Source organism: Nicrophorus vespilloides, unplaced genomic scaffold (genome assembly GCF_001412225.1).
Source record: "Nicrophorus vespilloides isolate i.1.1-1 unplaced genomic scaffold, Nicve_v1.0, whole genome shotgun sequence".
In the NCBI taxonomy this organism is placed as follows: Eukaryota; Metazoa; Arthropoda; class Insecta; order Coleoptera; family Silphidae; genus Nicrophorus; species Nicrophorus vespilloides.
Window position 1 is genome coordinate 394958 of NW_017099791.1, and position 21851 is coordinate 416808.

Genomic DNA, 21851 nt, shown 5'->3' on the forward strand with positions numbered 1-21851 from the left:
TTTGTAGATTAGTAATTTATATAGACTTTTTATAAGCTGTAAATAATTTATTTTTTATGTAACTAGACATCATCTATAATGTGAATGTGTGTGAATTTTATTATTTTCCTATAATAATATTGTTTAAGATATTGACAAAAAAAAGTAAATTGACAAGAAAATGTCTGTAACTAAATTTATTCATGTTATTCCATACAAATTATACAAATTTAAATTAAATTTTCATCTTGATGCCCAAATATTTCTCGATGCCATTAGGCACGTTCTCGAAATAATCTATCCAATCGATGACCCTCAAATTGAACGGAACCAATTCTTTGTCACGCTTGCTGAGCGAATCCCAAATATTTTCGACGTTATCGTTGTCCACAATCATAGGTTTCTTGCTAAAGTAGTAGATCGCGTCCAGGAATTGATTGGTTTTATAATATAATCGTAGATACCTATTTAAAATGACAATATTATTGTTTTGAAACTAGAATAAATTAATACAAACTTTGGTTTTTGCCTTGTAAAAAATTGGAAAATATCCATGAATAAACATGGAAGATACATGAGTATAAACAATCTGATTGCATTCCAATAATAGTTTTGAGTAACTACTCCAGCGTATTTGTACTTCGTTGCAATCATGCAACCTTCATAGAAGCTAATAGGGTTGTTGTTGGAGGTGTAATTATAGACTTTGGTGTGTTTGGATCTTTAAATATTGAAATAATTATTGTTATACTAGTAGAGAATTATCTAATTAACTTATTGTGAATAAGATCATAGGTGCATGTGATTAAAGCGTTGGCTGTCATGTCGACAGGTACGGCGTGTGACATCGTCGTCTTTTCCATGCGATAACTTGGTGCGGTCTTTGTTCCCATCAGAATAATAGCACCCAACAAGCCGGCTTTGCTCTTCACCCAAGATGGATATGGCTCTGAATAACTGGAAGTTACTGAAAAATCTGCATTAAAACATGTATATTTTTTTGTAGTAAACTCACTGATTCCAGGTCTGAAGATTCCTATGCTCATGTGATCTTTAAACGAGTCACAATGAAACTCGGCTGCGTTTTTTGAGAACGTATACGAATTGGGCCAATCTTGCATTAACGTGTTTTCAATTTCATTCAATTCGTCGTCAGTTAAAGCTTTAGATAGATCTATCAACGTTTTTGGTTTTAATATTGGTTCATATATTTTCTCCTCGATGCGATAACAAGATTCCCTCGCGTTTGAGTAAGCAGATGAAATGTACATGAAACACTATTAAAAAAATGTATTATCGATACAAGTAGATTTTAATTATGTAACTTTTATGTTTGTGTTGTCTAAGCATATCTTGAGCAGCTCCGCCGTTCCTAACAAATTATTTTTGATCATCTCGTGGAGCGGATTCTGCATCTTTATGGAAGCTCCAAGATGAAGAACAATATCCACGGTTTTGATCATAGCCATATCGTCGTCGGACAAATTCAGACGAGGCATTGTCAAGTCTCCTTCGATCCACTGAACTCTCTCATAATAATTGGGATTCAAGGAAATCATTCGCTCAAAAATCTTCGTTAAATAAGAAATTGTTTAATTTTTCTTTGTATATGTACTTACAGGATCTTTGAAGTAATCTTTGCTCCTCTCAATAACATTCTTTGTTCCCTTCTTCCTAGCCAACAAGTATAGTTTCGATATATCGGGAAAGCTTCTTAAAAGCTTCTCGACGAGCATCGAGCCTAAGAATCCGGTGCAGCCGGTCACCAATATCGATTTTTTCCTATAAAACTCATCCATCGTTGAGTTTCCAAAAACCACTGACTGCTGTTATACGACGTTGGATTTTGTATAGCTTATACGCTTATTATTGATAGAATGTAAACAAATTCCAACAAATTGACTCGATAGTTGTAATCAGTTAATTATATAGAACCTATGATACGTGTATCATAAACAAGTTTTTAACATTCATTCCTTAGACATTTACAAAACTTATTGTTTGAGCCATATGGAAAACATAATTTCTATCTTTTATTTTATTACTCATGTTTTCAATTCAATAATGAAAATAATTATGTTTTGAAAATTTTTAAACCAATCATCAATGGTTTAAAAATTTTCACGAATAAATGATGCAAAATTTTGATGAAATGATAATAAAATTCATTTCCCCATCTTTGTTTATATGTTCATAAAAGTGGAAAATTCTTCACATCGAAAATTTTTGCGTCGGTTCTTTAAACTCTATTTCAATTAAATGATTGAAATCACTCTAAAGTTGTATTTGATGTAAGTAACACAATTTGGACAGGAATGCATATTAGTTATAACTATATTTATTCATGTTGTTCCCTTCAAATTATAAAACAAAAAGTAAAAAAATTAAATTTTCATTTTAATGCCATAATATTTCTCAATGCCGTAAGGCACGTTGTTGAAATAATCTATCCAATCGATGACCCTCAAATCGAACGGAACCAATTCCTTGTCATGCTGACTGAGCGTATCCCAAATATTTTCCAAATTATCGTTGTCTATAATCAAAGATTTGTTGTTGAAATACAGAATCGCTTCTATGAAGTCACTGATTTTCTCATATAATCGTAGATACCTATATAAAATAAAGATGTTAGTATTTTGAATGCAGAATATTTTAATGCAAACTTTGGTTTTTGTAGTGTAAAGTATCGAAAAATATCCATGAATAGATATGGAAGATATAAAAGAGTAAACATTTTGATCGCATTCCAGTAATAGTTGTAAGTAATAATTGAAGTGCCCTTATTTTTCGTTGCAATAATGAAACTATCGTAAAAGGTAATAGGGTTGTTGTTGGAAGTGTAATTATAGATTTTGGTGTCCTTTGATCTATAAATATAAAAATAATTATAATTATACCAGCAGAAAAACTAATTAACTTATTCTGGATCACATCATAAGTGCTTGCAATTAAAGCGTTGGCTGTCATATCGACAGGTACGGCATGCGACATCGCTTTCTTATCCACGTAATAACTTGGTAATACCTTTGTTACAGTCAGAATAATAGCACCTAATATGCCAGCTTTGCTCTTCACCCAAACTGGATATGGCTCTGAATAACTGGAAGTTACTAAAAATCTGTGTTAAAAAACTAATGGTATTTTTTCAGTTGACTCACTAGTCCCAGGTCTGAAGATTCCTATGCTCATTTGATCTTTAAACGTGTCACAATGGTACTCGGCTGCAGTTTTGATGAATGTATATGAATTGGGCCAATCTTGCATTAACACGTTTTCAATTTCATCCAATTCGCCGTTTGTTAAAGCATTAGATATATCCAGCAAAGTTTCTGGTTTTAATATTGGTTCGTATATCTTCTCTTCGATGCGAGAACAAGATTTCCTCGCGTACGAGTAAGCAGATGAAACGTACATGAAACACTATTAAAAACAATTATATTATTGCTAAAATAAGTTGTTAATTATATAACTTTTATGTTTTTATTGTCTAAGCAGATCTTGAGCAGCTCCGCCGTTCCAAACAAATTATTTTTGATCATCTCGTGGAGTGGATTCTTCATCTTTATGGAAGCCCCAAGATGTATAACAATATCTACAGTTTTGATAATCGCCATATCGTCTTCGGACAAGTTTAGGCGAGGCATCGTTAAGTCTCCTTCGATCCAACTAACTTTCTCATAATAATTGGGATTAAGGGCAATCATTCGCTCAAAAACCTTCGTTAAATAAAAAATGTTAAATTTTTCTTAGTATATGCACTTACAGGATCTTTGAAGTATTCTTCGCTTCTCTCAATGAGATTCATCGTTCCCTTCATCCTAGCCAACATGTAGAGTTTTGATATATCGGGAAAGCTTCGCAAAAGTTTCTCGACGAGCATCGAGCCCAAGAAACCAGTGCTTCCAGTCACGAAAATGGTTTTATTTCTATAAAACTCTTCCATTTTCGAAATACCAACAACAACTGAATTCCGTTGTCTATTGGATCTGGTTTTTATATAGCTGATAGCATTATAATTGATGTAATCTAAAAAGTGCTTGGTGAATAAATTAATCAATCAATTTTATACTAATTACTACGTTAATTTATTTTGGCTTGGTAATTTGTTTTATAGTTATAGACTAGCCATATTTTACCTCAGTCTGAATTGTAAAAATTTCTTATTGACTTGTGTCTTAGAACTATCAATATTTTCAATTGTTTTTTTTTACAATAAAAGGATTAGTTTGAAAACCTCAGGTTTTGTAAAAATGATGTTCCATTTTTGATACAATAACATCAAAATTGGGGCATGCGGATTTTAGAGTAATTTACTTATTATCTTGGAGGTCTACTTGATTTATCGACTACGTTCATTAGTGTGAAAAAATATTGTTTTCAAAGGTAGAAATATTTCAAAGATTTACAATATTTAAATTGGAAAACATGTTTAGTACATCCTCAGTTCGTAGACTCCTGCTCTAGTTCAATTAAATTACTTATTGTTTGACGAATAAGCTTGAAATGGTTATATAACTCTCTGATACAATGATCAAAACTGGGAAGAAGTATTTGCTGTATGAAAAATTACTTTGACAGTAATGTATGTGACCAATGTGTTAAAATCTGAAGGATATCCCATGTCTTACAACAAAACTTGAAAATTGTTACAAAACAAAATAGCTTTTCTTTTTGACTTTCTTATTACTGGTAAGATGTACATTCAAATTGTGGACTTCGTTATATTAAAGCTTCATTATCAGCCAAGATATGACTGTATATATACTAACGGGCGACTAATAGCCAAATGGTTATGTCACCCTACCCACGTGCCAGTGGTCATAAGTTCAAAGCTTGGTCATGTCAGGCGCTCTGTGAGCCCTCTCTGTGCTTACAGCTATAGGGCCATTGTTCATCACAGATGGACTATGAAATGAATGAGGTTCAGCATATGGACCTTCAGCCAAGTCTATGGACAATGACAATGTTAAGGATAGCAGCAGATTCACAGTCAAAGGAAATAGTGGAATCGCAGAGCATCAATATACTACTGAAGTTAACCTACAAGACGACAGCCAACCTACAAATAAAAAATCATCATAATGGTAACTATCCACCGCGATAGATTATCTACCTAATGTCTACTGCGATCTTAAATTTATTCAATGTTCACATTAATAAACAGATTGTAAATAAAATTACATAAAAAAAATATATACTAACAAAAAATAGCTATAATTATATTTATCATATTATTCCATACAAATTACAATAATTAAATTTTCATCTTAATAACCATATATTTCTCAATGCCGCTAGGCACGTTCGTGAAATAATCTATCCAATCGATGACTTTCAAATTAAATGGGACCAAATCCTTGTCTCGCTGGGTGAGCGAATCCCAAACATGTTCCAAATTATCGTTGTCTACAACCAAAGGTTTGTTGTTAAAATAGAACATCGCTCCTAAGAAGTGATTGATTTTCTCATACAATCGTAGATACCTATTTGAAATAACGATGTTTTTAATTTGAATGAAGAATATTTTAGTACAAACTTTGGTTTTTGTAGTGTAAAGAATCGGAAAATATCCATAAATACAAAAGGAAGATACATGAGTAGAAACATTTTGATCGCATTCCAGTAATAGTTGTAAGTAATCAATGAAATGCACTTGTTTTTTGTTGCAATCATGAAACCATCGTAAAAGGTAATAGGGTTGTTGTTGGAGGTGTAATTATAGATTTTGGTGTCCTTCGATCTTTAAATATTAAAATGATTGTTATTATACTAGCTGAGAAAAAAATAATTATAAAATTAACTTATTGCTGATAACATCATAGGTGCTTGTAATTAAAGCGTTGACTGTCATATCCACAGGCACGCAGTGTGATAGTGCCTTCTTATCCACGTAATAACTTGGTACTAGCTTTGTTCCCAACAGAATAATAGCACCTAATATGCCAGCTTTGCTTTTTACCCAGGTAGGAAACGGCTCGGAGATAGCGGAAGTTACTGAAAATATATATTAACAAACATATCGCATTTATTTCAGTTTACTCACCAGTCCCAGGTCTGAAGATTCCGATGCTCATTTGATCTTTGAACGTATCACAATAGTATTCGGTCACATTTTTTGTGAATGTATATGTATTGGGCCAATCTTTCATTAAAGTATTTTCAAATTCATCCAATTCATCGTTAGTTAAACCATTAGACATATCCAGTAAAGTTTCTGGTTTTAATATTGGTTCGTATATCTTTTCCTCGATGCGAGAACAAGATCTCCTCGCGTAAGAGTAAACAGTTGAAACGTACATGAAACACTATTAAAAACAATCAAATTATTATTAAAATAAGTTGTTAATTATTTAACTTTTATGTTTTTGTTGTCTAAGCAAATCTTGAGGCACTGGCAAGTCTCCTTCGATCCAACAGACTTTCTCATAGTAATTGGGATTCAAGGCAATCATTCGCTGAAAAATCTTCTTTAAATAGGAAATTGTACATTTTTATTTCTATATGCACTTACAGGATCTTCAAAGCATTTTTTGCTTCTCTCAATTAGGAAAACTTCGCAAAAGTTTCTCGACGAGCACCGAGCCCAAGAAACCGGTGCAGCCGGTCACCAAAATCCATTTTTTCCTATAAAACTCTTCCAATCTTGAGTTTCCAATGAACACTGAATTATTTTATATTACGCTGTATTTTGTATAGCAGACTGGCTAATAATTAATGCAATAGATACAAAGTTCACGGTGAGTTGATAGATAATGTTATCAGTTAATATTAGAGAAAGAACTGATGATGCGTTTATTTGTACATTATATTTATTTCATAGAAATTTCTATTTTGTTATGTTATGACTTACATTTTTCATACATTCATTACATTTTTAATATAATAAACTTAAATTTGGAGTATCTTGATTTGAGATTTGGTTTTGATATGTTTATTAAAGCAGAAAATCTATTGCAGCTCTTCGAATAAAAAGTATCATTGTTATGATTAGTAAACATCCTCATTCCTACAAAGAAACTATAAATGATGGTATGATTCGAAAAGTAATTTGTATTTGATCTAATACGGTAAGATCCCTATGATGCCCTTTTTCTTATAACGAAACAAATTTTCTTTGAAAATGTTTATAACCAAGTAACTCTTAGATAAAGTCATTTTATTTAATTATATACAGGTGAAACATACATGTAATTACGGATTTCGTTATCAGAGGTAACGTTAAACGATCTATAGCCAAATTTATTTATGTTATTCCTTATAAATTATATAACAATAAGTAAAAATTAAAATTTCATCTTAATACCCATATATTTCTCGATACCATAAGGCACGTTATTGAAATAATCTTTCCAATCGATGACCCTTAAATTGAACGGGACCAATTCTTTGTCACGCTGACTGAGCGAATCCCAAATATTTTCCAAATTGTCATTGTCTACAAACAAAGGTTTGTTGAAAAAGTAGTAGATCGCGTCTAGGAATTGATTGATTTTCTTATATAAACGTAGATACCTAATTAATATAACAAAATTATTGTTTTGAAAGGAACATACTTTAATGCATACTTTAGTTTTTGTCTTGTAAAGAAACGGAAAACATCCATGAACATAAATGGAAGATACATGAGTATAAACATTTTGATTACATTCCAATAATAGTTTTTAGTAAATACTCCAGTGATTTTGTTCTTTGTTGCAATCATACAACCTTCGTAGAAGGTAATAGGGTTGTTATTAGATGTATAATTGTAAATTTTGGTATCCTTCGATCTATAAATATTAAAATTATTGTTATTATACTATCAGATAAAATTAAGTTCTTGAATTAACTTATTGTGGATAACATCATAAGTACATGCAATTAAAGCGTTAGCTGTCATATCGACAGGTACGGCATGTGTCATCGCCATGTTTTCTTGGTGATAACTTGGTACGGTCTTTGTTCCCATCAGAATAATAGCACCTAATATACCAGCTTTGCTCTTTACCCAAACTGGATATGGTTATGAATAACTGGAAGTTACTGAAAATCTGTATTAAAAATAGGAACATTTTTATTTCAGTTGACTCACTAATCCCAGGTCTGAAGATTCCTATGCTCATTTGATCTTTAAACGTATCGCAATGGAACTCAGTTGCATTTTTTGAAAACGTATATGAATTGGGCCAATCTTGCATCAACGTTTTTTCAATTTCATCCAATTCGTTTTCACTCAAAGCGTTATATATATCCATCAACGTTTTTGGTTTTAATATTGGTTCGTATATCTTCTCTGCGATGCGAGAACAAGATTTCCTCGCGTTTCTCGACCAGCATCGAGCCCAAGAAACCGGTGCAGCCCGTCACCAAAATAGATTTTTTCCTATAAAACTCTTCCATTCTAGAATTTACAATTAACACTGAATTCTGTTATATTGCGTTGTATTTTATATAGCGGATAGGCTAATAATTAAAAAAATAGATACAAAGTTCACGGTGAGTTGATAGTTAATGTTATCAGTTAATTTTAGAGAAAGAATTGAATATGCGTTTATTCGTAAATAATATTTATTTCATAGAAATTTCTATTTTGTTATGTTATGACTTACGTTTTCACGATTTATGTTTTCAATTCAATAATGAAAATAATTATGTTAATCCATTTTTAATACAATAAACTTAAATTTGGAGTATCTTATAATTAGTAAACATCCTCATTCCTACAAAGAAACTATAACTGGTGGTATGATTAGAAAAATAATGTGTACTTCTTAGTTCAAAGAAATACGCTTAGATGCCCATGATGCCCTTTTCCATACAACAAAACAAATTTTCTTTTAATTTTTTTAGAACCAACTAACACTTCTTTGAATCCATTTTATTTAATTATTTTAGTACAGGTGAAACAGGCATGTAATTACGGATTTTGTTATCAGAGGTAACTTTAACCGATCTATAGCCAAATTTATTTATGTTATTCCTTATAAATTATATAAAAATAAGTAAAAATTAAAATTTCATCTTAATACCCATATATTTCTCGATACCATAAGGCACGTTAATGAAATAATCTTTCCAATCAATGACCCTTAAATTGAACGGAATCAATTCTTTGTCATGCTGACTGAGCGAATCCCAAATATTTTCCAAATTGTCGTTGTCTACAAATAAAGGTTTGTTGGCAAAGTAGTAGATTGCGTCTACGAATTGATTGATTTTCTTATATAAATGAAGATACCTGTTTAATATAATAAAATTATTGTTTTGAAAGAAACATATTTTAATACATACTTTGGTTTTTGTCTTGTAAAGAAACGGAAAACATCCATGAACATAAATGGAATATACATGAGTATAAATATTTTGATTAAATTCCAATAATAGTTTTCGGTAAATACTCCAGTGAGTTTGTTCTTTGTTGCAATCATGCATCCTTCGTAGAAGGTAATAGGGTTGTTGTTAGATGTATAATTGTAGATTTTGGTATCCTTCGATCTATAAATATTAAAATAATTGTTATTATACTATCAGAAAAAAATAAGTTCTTGAATTAACTTATTGTGGATAACATCATAAGTACATGCAATTAAAGCATTAACTGTCATATCGACAGGTACGGCATGTGACATCGCCAAGTTATCTTGGTGAAAAGTTGGTACAGTCTTTGTGCCCATCAGAATAATAGCACCTAACATACCAGATTTGCTCTTTACCCAAAGTGGATATGGCTCTGAATAGCTGGAGGTTACTGAAAATCTGTATTAAGAATATGAACATTTTTATTTCAGTTGACTCACTAATCCCAGGTCTGAAGATTCCTATGCTCATTTGATCTTTAAACGTATCGCAATGGAACTCGGTTGCATTTTTTGAAAACGTATATGAATTGGGCCAATCTTGCATCAACGTTTTTTCAATTTCATCCAATTCGTTGTCACTCAAAGCGTTATATATATCTATCAACGTTTTTGGTTTTAATATTGGTTCGTATATCTTCTCTGCGATGCGAGAACAAGATTTCCTCGCGTTTGAGTAAACAGATGAAACGTATATGAAACACTATTAAAAACAATTACATTGTTGCTACAATAAGTTGTTAATTATGTAACTTTTATGTTTTTGTTATCTAAGCAGATCTTGAGCAGCTCCGCGGTTCCTAACAAATTGTTCTTGATCATCTCGTGGAGCGGATTCTGCATCTTTATTGAAGCTCCAAGATGAAGAACAATATCCACGGTTTTGATAACAGCAATATCTTCGTTGGACATGTTCAGACTAGGCATCGTCAAGTCTCCTTCGATCCACTGAACTTTCTCATAGTAATTGGGATTCAGGGCAATCATACGCTCAAAAATCTTCGTTAAATAAGAAATTGTTTCATTTTTATTTATGTATGCACTTACAGGATCTTCGAAGTATTCTTTGCTTCTCTCGATGAGATTCATTGTTTCCTTCTTCCTAGCCAACAAGTAGAGTTTCGTTATGTCGGGAAAGCTTCGCAAAAGCTTCTCGACGAGCATCGAGCCCAAGAAACCGGTGCAACCAGTTACAAAAATTGTTTTATTCCTATAAAACTCTTCCATTTTCAAAATATCAATAACAACTATATACCTTCGTCTATCGTACCAGCATTTTATATAGCTGATAGTATTATAATTGATGGAATGAATACAACGTTCAGAATTGTAATCAGTCAATTTATAGTAATTACTACCTTCCGTCATAAACAATTGCTTAGCATCATTTTTTAAGACATTTTTGTATGTATTGATTGAGTTAACTTAATTCTTATTTTGGCATTTTATTTTATTTTCTAGTACAAATGCTGGCTATATGTTGCTCCAATCCAAGAACTATCATTATTATCAATTTTATTTATTAAAGAACAATAGGATATACTTGAAAACTTAAGGTTTTTTGAAAAATAATGTTTTATTTTCTCTGCTTTTTTTGTAACAACTTTTTGACTGGCTCTTCGTTTGAAATTTTGAAATCCTTTGCTTATTCTTAGATAAATCAGTATTAAATTATCTAATGGGTTAAAGTTGTAAAGTTGAAGAAGCATAGTGAAATGGTGAAATGTACATTCAAATTGTGGACTTTGTTATTGGCATAGGTTTGACTGTATATAAAAAATATATATAACTATATTTATTCATGTTATTTCGAACCAATTATAAACAAAAACTAACAAACAATTTAAATTTTCATCTTAATACCCAAATATTTCTCGATGCCGTAAGGCACGTTATAGAAATAATCTTTCCAATCGATGACTCTCAAATTGAACGGAACCAATTCCTTGTCATGCTGACTGAGCGAATCCCAAATATTTTCCAAATTATTGTTGTCCACAATCAACGGTTTGTTGCTAAAATAGAAGATCGCATCTAAGAATTGATTGATTTTCTCATATAATCGTAGATACCTATATAAAATAAAGATGTTACTATTTTTAATGAAGTATATTTTAATACAAACTTTGGTTTTTGCAGTGTAAAGAATCGAAAAATATCCATCAATAGATATGGAAGATACAAAAGAGTAAACATTTTGATCGCATTCCAGTAATAGTTGTAAGTAATAATTGAAGTGCCTTTATTTTTCGTTGCAATAATGAAACTATCGTGGAAGGTAATAGGGTTGTTGTTGGAAGTGTAATTATAGATTTTGGTGTCCTTCGATCTATAAATATAAAAATGATTATAATTATACTAGCAGAAAAAAAACTAATTAACTTATTATGGATAACATCATAAGTGCTTGTAATTAAAGCGTTGGCTGTCATATCGACTGGTACGGCGTGCGACATTGCTTTTTTATCTACGTAGTAACTTGGTAGTACCTTTGTTACAGTCAGAATAATAGCACCTAATATGCCAGCTTTACTCTTCACCCAAACTGGATATGGCTCTGAATAACTGGAAGTTACTGAAAATCTGTATTAAAAAACATATCGCGTCTATTTCAGTTAACTCACTAGTCCCAGGTCTGAAGATTCCTATGCTCATTTGATCTTTAAACGTGTCGCAATGGTACTCGGCCACATTTTTTATGAATGTATATGAATTGGGCCAATCTTGCATTAACGAGTTTTCAATTTCATCCAATTCGTCAATAGTTAAACCATTAGATATATCCAGCAAAGTTTCTGGTTTTAATATTGGTTCGTATATCTTCTCTTCGATGCGAGAACAAGATTTCCTCGCGTTGGAGTAAGCCGATGAAACGTATATAAAACACTATTAAAAACAATTATATTATTGTTAAAATAAGTTGTTAATTATATAACTTTTATATTTGTATTGTCTGAGCAGATCTTGAGCAGCTCCGCCGTTCCAAACAAATTATTTTTGATCATCTCGCGAAGCGGATTCTTCATCTTTATCGAAGCCCCAAGATGTATAACAATATCCACGGTTTTGATCACCTGCATGTCTTCGTTGGACAAGTTTAGACGAGGCATTGTCAAGTCTCCTTCGATCCAACAGACTTTCTTGTAGTAATTGGGATTCATGGAAATCATTCGCTCAAAAACCTTCGTTAAATAAAAAAATGTTAAATTTTTCTTTGTACGTGCACTTACAGGATATTTGAAGTATTCTTTGCTTCTCTCCATAAAATTAATTGTTTGTTTCTTCCTAGCCAACAAGTAAAGTTTCGTTATGTCGGGGAAGCTTCTTAGAAGCTTCTCGACGACCATTGAGCCCAAGAAACCAGTGCCGCCGGTTAGAAAAATTGTTTTATTCCTATAAAACTCCTCCATTTTCGAAATACCAACAACAACAGAATACCTTCATTTATCGTATCTGGATCATATATAGGTGATAGGCTTATAATTGATGCAATATATACAAAGGCCATGTTTAGTTGATAGTTAATGTAATCAGTCAATTTTATAGAAAGAACGAATGAATATTCATTTAACACACATTTTCGTAATTTATTTCAATTCAATAATGTAAAGAGCTGCTTGAATAACTTAATTTTTATTGTTTTGTTTTTTTTTGTAGTAGAAATTGTGGCCGTGTTTGCCTTAATCTCAAGGATCTCTAAGCATTTCTTAGTGACTTGTTTTCTAGAACAATAAATTTCAATTGCGTTTCTAATGTATATTATCTGGGACGGAACTAACTAACTCTAGTGCCCCTGACTAACATTGTTTGGTGGCCTTTTATCATAAAATGTACCTTATTGATTGAACGTGGCATCGAGCTGCAATCCATAAATAAATAGGTAGGAAAGTCCTATGACAGTGTTTTCCAGAAAATTGTTATAAACAAATTAGTAATTAAGTCTTGGTTGACCGCTCTTCTATTTGATTTTCATATTGCTTTGAAATTCCTTACTTATATTAAACCTTTCTTATTAGAAGTAACAATAACCTACTTTTGACTGTATATAAATTAACTATAACTAAATTAACTTATGTTATTCCGTACAAATTATAAAATATAAAATTAAACATTCATCTTAATACTATACCAATAGATAGTTTCAAATGTTTTTATTCATATATGAAGTGGTTTACATGATTGAATTTTACATAGTATTCATACTGCTTAAGCCTAAGCTCTTTCAGCATGCAGTTTAAGGGTTAGATTTGATGAATATTAAAAAAAATAACATTATAGGATAGAAGCACATTGTAGAGTAAAAACAGAACATTCTTGAAATCAGGATGAGATTTAGAACATGAATAGAAATTTTAAAGAACACATTTAGACAAGTACACATTTAGAAAACATTAAGATTACACATTTTAAAGGACACCTAATACACATTTTATAGACACTAAGAAATATAAATAAGAAAGAAATTGGAATATGGAATATCACAGAAAGAATGGGCTAATGTTTTCAGTAAGATCATTGAAAATGGGAACATCAGATTCAAGTTTCTGCACTAGTTCAGCTGGAGGGAATGGCATTTTAATTTTTGGTTTTAGCCTGAGACAGCTACTGGGAGGAAGTTCGAATAGAGAAAGTGTGTGATGATTGTGTATTTGAATTCTGAGAGCTAGTTTTTCTATACCAATAAAAATTTCTCCAAGGTACGTTATAAAAATAATCTTTCCAATCGATGACTCTCAAATTGAACGGAACCAATTCTTTATAATACTTGCTTAGCGAATCCCAATATTTTCCAAATTATCGTTGTCTACAACCAAAGGTTTGTTGGTAAAGTACTAGATCGCGTCTATAAATTTGTTGAAATTCTCATATAATCGTAGATACTTATTTAAAATAGCGGCATTATTGTTTTGAAACAAGAATATTTGTTTCTTGTTGCATAATTGCATGCATCGTAGTAGGTAACAGTTGTTGTTGTTCGAGATGTAATTGTATATTTTGGTGTCCTTCGATCTATAAATATAAAAATCATGGTTAATACACCAGCAAAAAAGAATCAACTATCTAATCAACTTATTCATTACGACATCGTAGGTGCAAGTAATTAGAGCGTTGGCTGTCATATCGACAGGTACTGCGTGCGTAATCGCCGTTCTTTTCATATAATAACTATGTACTATCCCTGAAGCTAACAACATGATTGCACCTAATAGACCAGCTTTGCTATTTGCCCAAAATGGAATCGGCTTGGAGAAACTAGAAGTTACTAAAAATCTGCATTAAGAAACGAGTTGTATTTATTTATGTTGGCTCACTAATCCCAGGTCTGAAGATTCCAATACTAAATTGATCTTTAAATGTGTCGCAATGGTACTCGTTCGCGTTTTTTGTGAACGTGTATGAATTGGGCCAATCTTGCATCAAGGTGCATTCAATTTTATCCAATTCGTCGTCAGTTAAACCTTTAGATGTATCTATCAATGTTTCAGGTTTTAATACTGGTTCATATATATTCTCCTCAATGCGAGAACAAGATCTCCTCGCGTTGGAGTAAGCCGATGACACGAACATGAAACATTAAGAAAAACAAGTACATTTTTGTTACTACAGGTTGTTAATTATATAACTTTTATGTTTTTTTGTTTAAGCTGATCTTGAGAAGCTCCGCCGTTCCTAACATATTATTCTTGATCATCTCGTGCAGCGGATTCTGCAGCTTTATCGAAGCTCCAAGACAAATAACAATATCCATAGTTTTGATCACCTGCATGTCGTCGTTGGAAAAGTTCAAATCAATCATCGTCAAATCCTTTAATCCAAGTGACTCTCTCATAATAATTGGAATTCATTGACTCAAAAAGCTACGTTAAATTAAAAAATGTGTAACGTTTCTTTATCTATATATATCCTTGAAATATTCTTTGCTCCTCTCAATAAAATTCATCTTTCCCTTCTTCCTAGATAACAAATAGATATATAGGGAAAACTTCGCAAAAGCTTCTCGACGAGCATGTAGCCCAAGAAACCGGTGCAGCCGGTCACGAATATCGTTTTATTCTTATTAAACTCTTCCATTGTCAACTGAATTCCGTCGCCTATCATATCTAGAATTTACATAGGTGATAGGATTATAATTCATGCATTGATGCAACAAAGTCCATATTGCGTTAATACTAATTATTAGTGAGCTCGTGGCAGTCTTTATTTCTATTTTAAACATTTTTTTATAAGTATTTTTTTATGCAATTGAATTTGTCAGATCGAATTGACCTAATTCAATTGTGGTGGAACGCTATTTGCAAATTAGTTGTGGCAAATGATGTTTTTTTTTTGCAATTAGGCTTTTGACCTATGTACTATTCGCGTACTTGCTGTTCGTGCGTAGGTATGAAGGTCATGGCGCCTCAACAGGAAGATCTAGTTGACCTGGATATTCAAGTACTCGATCTTGACCATTCCGTCATTCTCTTAACATTACAATTTCCATCACGTTCCAAGTCCTTCCTCGCTTCCTATAAATATATGAATTCATTTCAATTTTTGCATTAAATTATTGGAATTAATTATAATTAATTACACTTATAAATATATATATCAGGATTATTATTCTAAATTTTTGTAATTTATGTTTATTTTTAACATTTTGAAGTTCATTAAATCTCTTTCGTTTTTGCTCAAACTGTTAAATGGAACATATATAAAAATAATGGACAAATGACTAAACAGAAATTACATTGGCAATTACGACAAGAAAGAAATTATAAATCATTGTGCAGTGTTACCATTTATATAGACGTTAATTGTCTATTACTTATTTTCGAAAGTTGCAATAAATTGAGTTTTTTTTAAGTTAATTAGATCGGATTTTTTGTAATAAATTTAAAAATCTTCTATACAATTTCTAAATTTCTAAACATTTTGGAAATGCATGCTTTTTCCAATTTATTTACTTTAGATCAAAATCAAGTATTTTTTTCTATTTTTGTTCAAACTATTAACTTGTCATTGAGATTGTTAATTTATTCCATTCATTACAAAATGAAATATATGTGAATGAATTATTTAAAATATATGCAAATGACTGAATTAATATCAAATCACAATATACGGCTTATTTATTTTCATCAAAATTTAATAACTTTAACTCTATTTCCAAGATTTTGGAAATACTCTTCCCAATTGAAGTTGTTTAGATCAAATTAAAGTTTTTTTCATCTATGTTAAAGTTGTTAAATACAATTATTATTAATGACGCATATTTGAAAGCTATATATAAAAAAGCAAATATTTTTCATCTTTGATTATATTGTGAGTGTCGATAGTCAACTTCTTGTGGAATTGTAATTATTGGCTAAGGTAATAATTGTAATTATTGGCTAAAGTAATAAATCTGAAAGAAGTATGCAAGAAAAATGGTGAGTAGTAAGGTGTAAATGAAAAATACCTCGGTTTAAGTTCATTACGAATTAACATCAAATCAAACAACAATGCACGGCTGTAAGTTATTGTATACTGTTTCAATATATACAAACTATAATTCTGTTAGTCTGTTAGTATTTTGTCCAATGGTTTATCAATAGAATCGCTAATGGAACATGTATTGTCATTAGATGTATAATTATAGACTTGAGCAACGTTTTTCCTAAAAAAATGTATAAAGTTTTGTAACCTTGCGTAGTTTAGATACGTAATTTTCTTTTTATTTCTTGATTGACTATTAAGATTTATCTTTATTTTTATAATTATTATCCGTCTGTAACAACTTGACATGCAGCTACCAATAAAGCGTTAGATGTAAAATTAACGGGGATCGAATGCGAGTTGACATTTTTCACCAAATAACAGCTGGACAATAAGTTTCTTGATTGAATAGTGATGGGTCCAGAATCACCGACTTGCACTTTGTTCAACTAAAAATGTATTTTTGTTATAAGAAAGTTAAGTTAAGAAAGTTAAGAAAGTTAAGAAAGTTAAGAAAGTTAAGAAAGTTAAAGTTAAGAAAGTTAAGAAAGTTAAGTTAAGAAAGTTAAGAAAGTTAAGAAAGTTAAGAAAGTTAAGAAAGTTAAGAAAGTTAAGAAAGTTAAGAAAGTTAAGAAAGTTAAGAAAGTTAAGAAAGTTAAGAAAGTTAAGAAAGTTAAGAAAGTTAAGAAAGTTAAGTTATAAATTTACTATTTCCTGGCCTAAATATATCTACTGGAAAATAAATGTCGTAATTATTGCTTGCGTACTCGATGATCGATTTGCTGAAGGCTGAAGGTGGCCAATCATACAACAAATGATTATCCAGATTATACCTCCTCTTATATATAATAAGTTCATCATTTTTATTAAGCTTTCAGGTCGGTAATTTGGAATGTGCACCTTTTCTTCAATGAGATAGCAAAATATAGAATACGCCGAAGAAAACACTGTAATTTAATGGATTTTTTCGAGAAAATTTAATATGAAACAGATTTATATTAGCTTGCAGTTAACGGAATTCTTTAAATTTTTTAGTAAATCCATCGTTCCAAACAAGTTTATCTGCAACATTATTGGAAATTCATCCATGAAATTCAAAGAACTTCCCATGTGTTGAACGATTTCGGCATCCTCCACAGCTTTAAGATCTCCAGAGCTTAGCTTCAAACCTTTCTGCGACAAATCCCCATTAAGCCATTCCACGCTCCTATGGTACTCCCAATTCCGAATATATTTACAATCATTATTAACCCTCCATTGCATGAATTTATTTAAAATTAAATTTAAAATCTAGTAGAAATCAAATTTTGTTTTATGTCGTGTAATTTTATTCACAATCTGTTTATCAATGTGAACATTGAGTAAATATAAGATTGTGGTTGACATTAGGTAATCTTTCCCGGTTGATAGTTACCATTATAATATGGTTGTCTGTCGTCTGTAGGTTAACTTCAATAGTACATTGATGCTCTGCGATTTCACTATTTCCTTTGACTGTGAATATGCAAATATCCTTAACACTGTCATTATCCATTGACTTGGCCGAAGGTCCATATGCTGAACTTCATTCATTTCAGTGTCAAAATTAAAAAATCAAAATTATCAAAACTATCCACCGGGAAAAGATTACTTACCTAATGTCAACCGCGATCTTAAAAAAATATATTACATGCAAAATGAGCCTTGAAATTGGGGACTTTGTATATTGAAGTGTCGTGTCCCAGGGATGGTTTTCTGGACACTGTGGGATATTTTCTTCTGTTGTCTGTTGTGGAGCCTTAGGTTTGGTAAATATTGAATTGAACGACTTTTACTTTCGGTTTATTATTAAAATATTCTTCAAAGTGTTTGCTTTATTGTGGTTCTTCACCCAGTAGTTGATTCTTTAGCGTTCTTCCTAAGACTAATTATAAATCCTTATTCTACGTATAAAATTAACTAAGCAAGGGGGTGGGAGTTTGAGGAGTAAAGCACGGTTTTGATAAGACGCTCCGCTTCAGGTCACTGCACCTATACGGATTTTTCCAATTCTGGGTCTGGTTGAAAATATGAGCGATGTTCTTTCAGTAGCTGGTCTCGATGAAGGCTACCTTTATGCTGATGTATATATTTATTATGGCGACTAAGAGACACTATATTAACAATAATAATTGTAATAATAACGGTTGGACACAACAGAAGTTCCGTTATCAGGCGAGGTATATTTGTATATAAATTAACAAAAAATATAATTACTAACTTTATTCATGATAAAACAATTAAAATTAAATTTTCATCTTAATGCCCAAATATTTCTCGATGCCGTATGTCATGTTAATGAAATAATCCTTCCAATCGATGACTCTCAAATTAAACGGAACCAAGTCCTTATCTCGCTGACTGAGCGATTCCCAAATATTTTCCAAATTATCGTTGTCTACAATCAAAGTTTTTTCGGAAAAGTAGTTAATTGCGTTTAGGAATTTATTGATCTTCTCATATACTCGTAGATACCTATTTAAAATAATTATATTATTGATTAGAATAAAGAATGATCTAATACAAACTTTGTTTTCTGTCGCGTGAAGAATCGAAAAATATCCATGAATAGAAATGGAATGTACATGAAAATAAAAATGTTGATCGCATTCCAATAATAGTTGTAAGTAATAACTGAAGAAAATGTATCTTTTGTTGCATGCATACAGGCATCGTAGTAGGTAATAGGGTTGTTGTTAGAAGTATAATTGTAGATTTTGGAGTCCTTCGATCTATAAATATATTAAAATTATGGTTATTACATTAGCAGAAAACAATACATTATCTAATTAACTTATTCTTGACGACGTCGTAGGTGCATGTAATTAAAGCGTTGGCTGTCATGTCGACAGGTACGGCGTGCGATATTGCCGAATTTTTTATGTAATAACTTGGTAATGTTTTTGATCCCAACAACATGATGGCACCTACTAAACCAGCTTTGCTTTTTACCCAGTATGGAAACGGTTCGGAGATACTGGAAGTTACTTAAATTTTACTTTAAAAAACGTATTGTATTTTTTTGTATTGACTCACTATTTCCAGGTCTGAAGATTCCTACGCTCATTTGGTCATTAAACGTGTCGCAATGGTACTCGGTCACATTTTTTGAAAACGTATACGAATTGGGCCAATCTTGCATTAACGTGTTTTCAATTTCATTCAGTTCTTCATTGGTTAAAGAGTTATATATATCCAGCAACGTTTCTGGTTTTAAAACTGGATCGTATATCTTCTCCTCGATGCGAGAACATGATCTCCTCGCATTCGAGAAAGCAGATGAAACGTACATAAAACACTATTAAAAACAATTATATTGTTGTCACAATAAGTTATTAACTATGCAACTTTTATGTTTTTGTTGTCTAAGCTGATCTTGAGCAGCTCCGATGTTCCTAATAAATTATTCTTTATCATCTCGTGAAGCGGATTCTGCATATTTATCGAAGCCCCAATATGTATAATAATATCCACAGTTTTCATGGCCTGCAAGTCGTCGTTGGACAAGTTCAATTGAGGCATCGTTAAGTCTCCTTCGATCCACTGAACTCTCTCATAGTAATTGGGATTGACGGAAATCATTCGCTCAAAAATCTTTGTTAAATAAGTTAAATTGTTTATTTTTTTATATATGCACTTACCGGATCTTCGAAGTATTCTTTGCTCCTCTCATTGAAACTCATCGGTCCTTTCTTCCTAGCTAATAGGTATAGCTTCGATAGATCGGGAAATATGCGCAAAAACTTCTCGACGAGCATAGACCCCAAAAAACCGGTGCAACCGGTCACCAAAATCGTTTTATTTCTATAAAACTCTTCCATTATTAAAATATCAACAAGAACTGAATTTTGTCGTCTGTCGTATTTGGATTTTATAGACTAATAATCAATTTCGGAGCTGCAAAGTCGAGGTGGGGCAGCATTAAAGCGGTCGTAAATGTTTATTTTTTATACGTCCGAAAAAATCGATTACGAATATTCATTATAATTAACCAGTATAATTAAATAAATACATATATGTAAATATTAAAAAAAGTAACTGATTTATATACATGTATTCGATTGATTTGTGAAAAAGATTCTATGAATGTTGAACTAAATTATTTAGGTATGGAAACGTATTGTTTCACTGTATTAAATTGAATATTTTGATTTATATATTTATCAAAGTTAGACAATACTTGAAACCAATTGTAACAAAACCAGTTCGAAAACATATCTAATGATGATGATTATCACTGTAATGAAGATATATACAAATAATTACGGTAAACATGTTCTAGGTTAATAGATGTTCCGTGAAAATCTGAAATAAAATAATTACTAAATAAATAATGACAGTTTCTTTTCATTTTTTCTAATATTATTGATTATATGTTTTAACTTACCCTACAAAATAATCAAGATTATCTGTAAAAATTTCAGGATTTACAAAGTGTTCCGTTACAGTTATAGTTTGGAAAACCCTGACGGGTTTGGTGAAGGTTAATTGGCCAATTGTACATGAAATTATCATCCAGACGATCTCAATCGGTAATTTGGAATGTAAACTTTTTTTATGTTGTCATAACATTCTCGTTGATTGTTACAAACAAATCAGTAAGTAACTCTTAGCTAACCGATTTTTTATTTAATTTTCATATTGCAGATAAAATGGGCCTTGAATTTACGCATTTGATTTGATTTTTAATTTTTAATTATTGTATAAAAAAAATGATGTCTTTTGGTCGAGGCTGTACAATATATATTTTCTTTTAATTTGGGTAAGTCAGTGTTTGCTATATGTCGGGTGAGTTAGAAGTATTCATAATGTGGGGAAAAGTTGGTGAGGATTAATGTTTTGAAAAAACCCTCTTCGAATTGCGCACTTCGTTATATTCAACCTTCGTTATTAGAGAGAGTATATATATATATTAATAAAAAAAACATCTATTACTAAATTTGGAAGTATAGTTGTAGATTTTGGTGTCCTTCGATCTAGAAATATATTATAATTATTTTTATTACATTAGCAAAAAACAATCAATTATCTAATCAACTTGTTCTTGACGACATCAAA

The 21851-nt window shown here is 31.2% G+C and overlaps 6 protein-coding genes across 9 annotated transcripts; all 6 read right to left on the minus strand.

Annotated features, from left to right (window-relative positions):
* Nucleotides 1-170: 170 nt before the first annotated feature.
* LOC108565601 lies at nucleotides 171-10538 on the minus strand. The gene is made up of 24 exons (XM_017925141.1): nucleotides 10365-10538; nucleotides 10071-10316; nucleotides 9759-10020; nucleotides 9517-9709; nucleotides 9253-9456; nucleotides 8979-9199; nucleotides 8054-8254; nucleotides 7837-7974; nucleotides 7286-7417; nucleotides 7178-7209; nucleotides 6026-6287; nucleotides 5784-5976; nucleotides 5258-5465; nucleotides 3746-4018; nucleotides 3453-3698; nucleotides 3141-3402; nucleotides 2900-3092; nucleotides 2412-2592; nucleotides 1599-1802; nucleotides 1305-1550; nucleotides 995-1256; nucleotides 754-946; nucleotides 497-700; nucleotides 171-443 (listed from the first exon to the last, which is right to left on the minus strand). Exons 1-24 carry the CDS (start codon nucleotides 10479-10481, stop codon nucleotides 215-217), a joined length of 4902 nt encoding a protein of 1633 aa, XP_017780630.1. The 5' UTR covers nucleotides 10482-10538; the 3' UTR covers nucleotides 171-214.
* On the minus strand, nucleotides 2332-3950 carry LOC108565621 (fatty acyl-CoA reductase 1-like). 2 transcript variants are annotated; one of them, XM_017925170.1, is made up of 6 exons: nucleotides 3746-3950; nucleotides 3453-3698; nucleotides 3141-3402; nucleotides 2900-3092; nucleotides 2646-2849; nucleotides 2332-2592 (listed from the first exon to the last, which is right to left on the minus strand). In XM_017925170.1, the coding sequence occupies exons 1-6, from the start codon at nucleotides 3923-3925 to the stop codon at nucleotides 2364-2366; spliced, it is 1314 nt and encodes a 437-aa protein (XP_017780659.1). In that variant the 5' UTR covers nucleotides 3926-3950; the 3' UTR covers nucleotides 2332-2363. The 2 variants fall into 2 exon arrangements, with proteins under 2 accessions (XP_017780659.1, XP_017780660.1); XM_017925171.1 differs by lacking the exon at nucleotides 2332-2592 and having other exon boundaries at nucleotides 2747-2849; nucleotides 2914-3092.
* On the minus strand, nucleotides 5200-6660 carry LOC108565622 (putative fatty acyl-CoA reductase CG8306). 2 transcript variants are annotated; one of them, XM_017925174.1, is made up of 7 exons: nucleotides 6494-6658; nucleotides 6338-6437; nucleotides 6026-6287; nucleotides 5784-5976; nucleotides 5561-5722; nucleotides 5519-5526; nucleotides 5344-5465 (listed from the first exon to the last, which is right to left on the minus strand). In XM_017925174.1, the coding sequence occupies exons 2-7, from the start codon at nucleotides 6407-6409 to the stop codon at nucleotides 5428-5430; spliced, it is 735 nt and encodes a 244-aa protein (XP_017780663.1). In that variant the 5' UTR covers nucleotides 6410-6437; nucleotides 6494-6658; the 3' UTR covers nucleotides 5344-5427. The 2 variants fall into 2 exon arrangements, with proteins under 2 accessions (XP_017780661.1, XP_017780663.1); XM_017925172.1 differs by having other exon boundaries at nucleotides 5200-5465; nucleotides 5519-5722; nucleotides 6494-6660.
* Nucleotides 7147-8137, minus strand: LOC108565623 (fatty acyl-CoA reductase 1-like). Of its 2 annotated transcripts, none has more exons than XM_017925176.1 (4): nucleotides 8054-8137; nucleotides 7812-8012; nucleotides 7548-7751; nucleotides 7147-7494 (listed from the first exon to the last, which is right to left on the minus strand). In XM_017925176.1, the coding sequence occupies exons 2-4, from the start codon at nucleotides 7928-7930 to the stop codon at nucleotides 7266-7268; spliced, it is 552 nt and encodes a 183-aa protein (XP_017780665.1). In that variant the 5' UTR covers nucleotides 7931-8012; nucleotides 8054-8137; the 3' UTR covers nucleotides 7147-7265. The 2 variants fall into 2 exon arrangements, with proteins under 2 accessions (XP_017780665.1, XP_017780664.1); XM_017925175.1 differs by having other exon boundaries at nucleotides 7812-8004; nucleotides 8054-8135.
* Nucleotides 10539-12244: 1706 nt separating the features above from the next.
* On the minus strand, nucleotides 12245-12727 carry LOC108565602 (fatty acyl-CoA reductase 1-like). The gene is made up of 2 exons (XM_017925142.1): nucleotides 12548-12727; nucleotides 12245-12499 (listed from the first exon to the last, which is right to left on the minus strand). The coding sequence occupies exons 1-2, from the start codon at nucleotides 12725-12727 to the stop codon at nucleotides 12245-12247; spliced, it is 435 nt and encodes a 144-aa protein (XP_017780631.1).
* Nucleotides 12728-14615: 1888 nt separating this feature from the next.
* Nucleotides 14616-20614, minus strand: LOC108565603 (fatty acyl-CoA reductase 1-like). Its single transcript, XM_017925143.1, has 7 exons — nucleotides 20435-20614; nucleotides 20142-20387; nucleotides 19830-20091; nucleotides 19588-19780; nucleotides 19461-19525; nucleotides 15302-15418; nucleotides 14616-14788 (listed from the first exon to the last, which is right to left on the minus strand). The coding sequence occupies exons 1-7, from the start codon at nucleotides 20612-20614 to the stop codon at nucleotides 14616-14618; spliced, it is 1236 nt and encodes a 411-aa protein (XP_017780632.1).
* Between the last annotated feature and the right edge of the window lie 1237 nt (nucleotides 20615-21851).

Excerpts from the sequence above, each read along its gene's own strand:
- LOC108565621 (XM_017925170.1), bottom strand. The coding sequence starts at position 3,925 with ATGGAAGAGTTTTATAGAAATAAAACCATTTTCGTGACTGGAAGCACT. Across the intron at positions 2,850-2,899 it reads TATGATGTGATCCAGAATAA|ATCAAAGGACACCAAAATCT; the intron begins GTTAATTAGTTT and ends TTATATTTATAG. Across the intron at positions 2,593-2,645 it reads TTTACACTACAAAAACCAAA|GTATCTACGATTATATGAGA; the intron begins GTTTGCATTAAA and ends TATTTTATATAG.
- LOC108565622 (XM_017925172.1), bottom strand. The coding sequence starts at position 6,409 with ATGAGAAAGTCTGTTGGATCGAAGGAGACTTGCCAGTGCCTCAAGATT. Across the intron at positions 6,288-6,337 it reads TAGACAACAAAAACATAAAA|TGTTTCATGTACGTTTCAAC; the intron begins GTTAAATAATTA and ends TGTTTTTAATAG. Across the intron at positions 5,466-5,518 it reads TTTACACTACAAAAACCAAA|GTATCTACGATTGTATGAGA; the intron begins GTTTGTACTAAA and ends TATTTCAAATAG.
- LOC108565623 (XM_017925176.1), bottom strand. The coding sequence starts at position 7,930 with ATGGGAACAAAGACCGTACCAAGTTATCACCAAGAAAACATGGCGATG. Across the intron at positions 7,752-7,811 it reads TATGATGTTATCCACAATAA|ATCGAAGGATACCAAAATTT; the intron begins GTTAATTCAAGA and ends TAATATTTATAG. Across the intron at positions 7,495-7,547 it reads TTTACAAGACAAAAACTAAA|GTATCTACGTTTATATAAGA; the intron begins GTATGCATTAAA and ends TATATTAATTAG.
- LOC108565601 (XM_017925141.1), bottom strand. The coding sequence starts at position 10,481 with ATGCTCGTCGAGAAGCTTTTGCGAAGCTTTCCCGACATAACGAAACTC. Across the intron at positions 6,288-7,177 it reads TACCTCTGATAACGAAATCC|TGTTTCATGTACGTTTCAAC; the intron begins GTAATTACATGT and ends TGTTTTTAATAG. Across the intron at positions 444-496 it reads TTTACAAGGCAAAAACCAAA|GTATCTACGATTATATTATA; the intron begins GTTTGTATTAAT and ends CATTTTAAATAG.
- LOC108565602 (XM_017925142.1), bottom strand. The coding sequence starts at position 12,727 with ATGGAGGAGTTTTATAGGAATAAAACAATTTTTCTAACCGGCGGCACT. Across the intron at positions 12,500-12,547 it reads AAGAATACTTCAAATATCCT|GTTTTTGAGCGAATGATTTC; the intron begins GTAAGTGCACGT and ends TATTTAACGAAG.
- LOC108565603 (XM_017925143.1), bottom strand. The coding sequence starts at position 20,614 with ATGGAAGAGTTTTATAGAAATAAAACGATTTTGGTGACCGGTTGCACC. Across the intron at positions 19,781-19,829 it reads AATCTTCAGACCTGGAAATA|TAACTTCCAGTATCTCCGAA; the intron begins GTGAGTCAATAC and ends GTAAAATTTAAG. Across the intron at positions 19,526-19,587 it reads TACGACGTCGTCAAGAATAA|ATCGAAGGACTCCAAAATCT; the intron begins GTTAATTAGATA and ends ATATATTTATAG.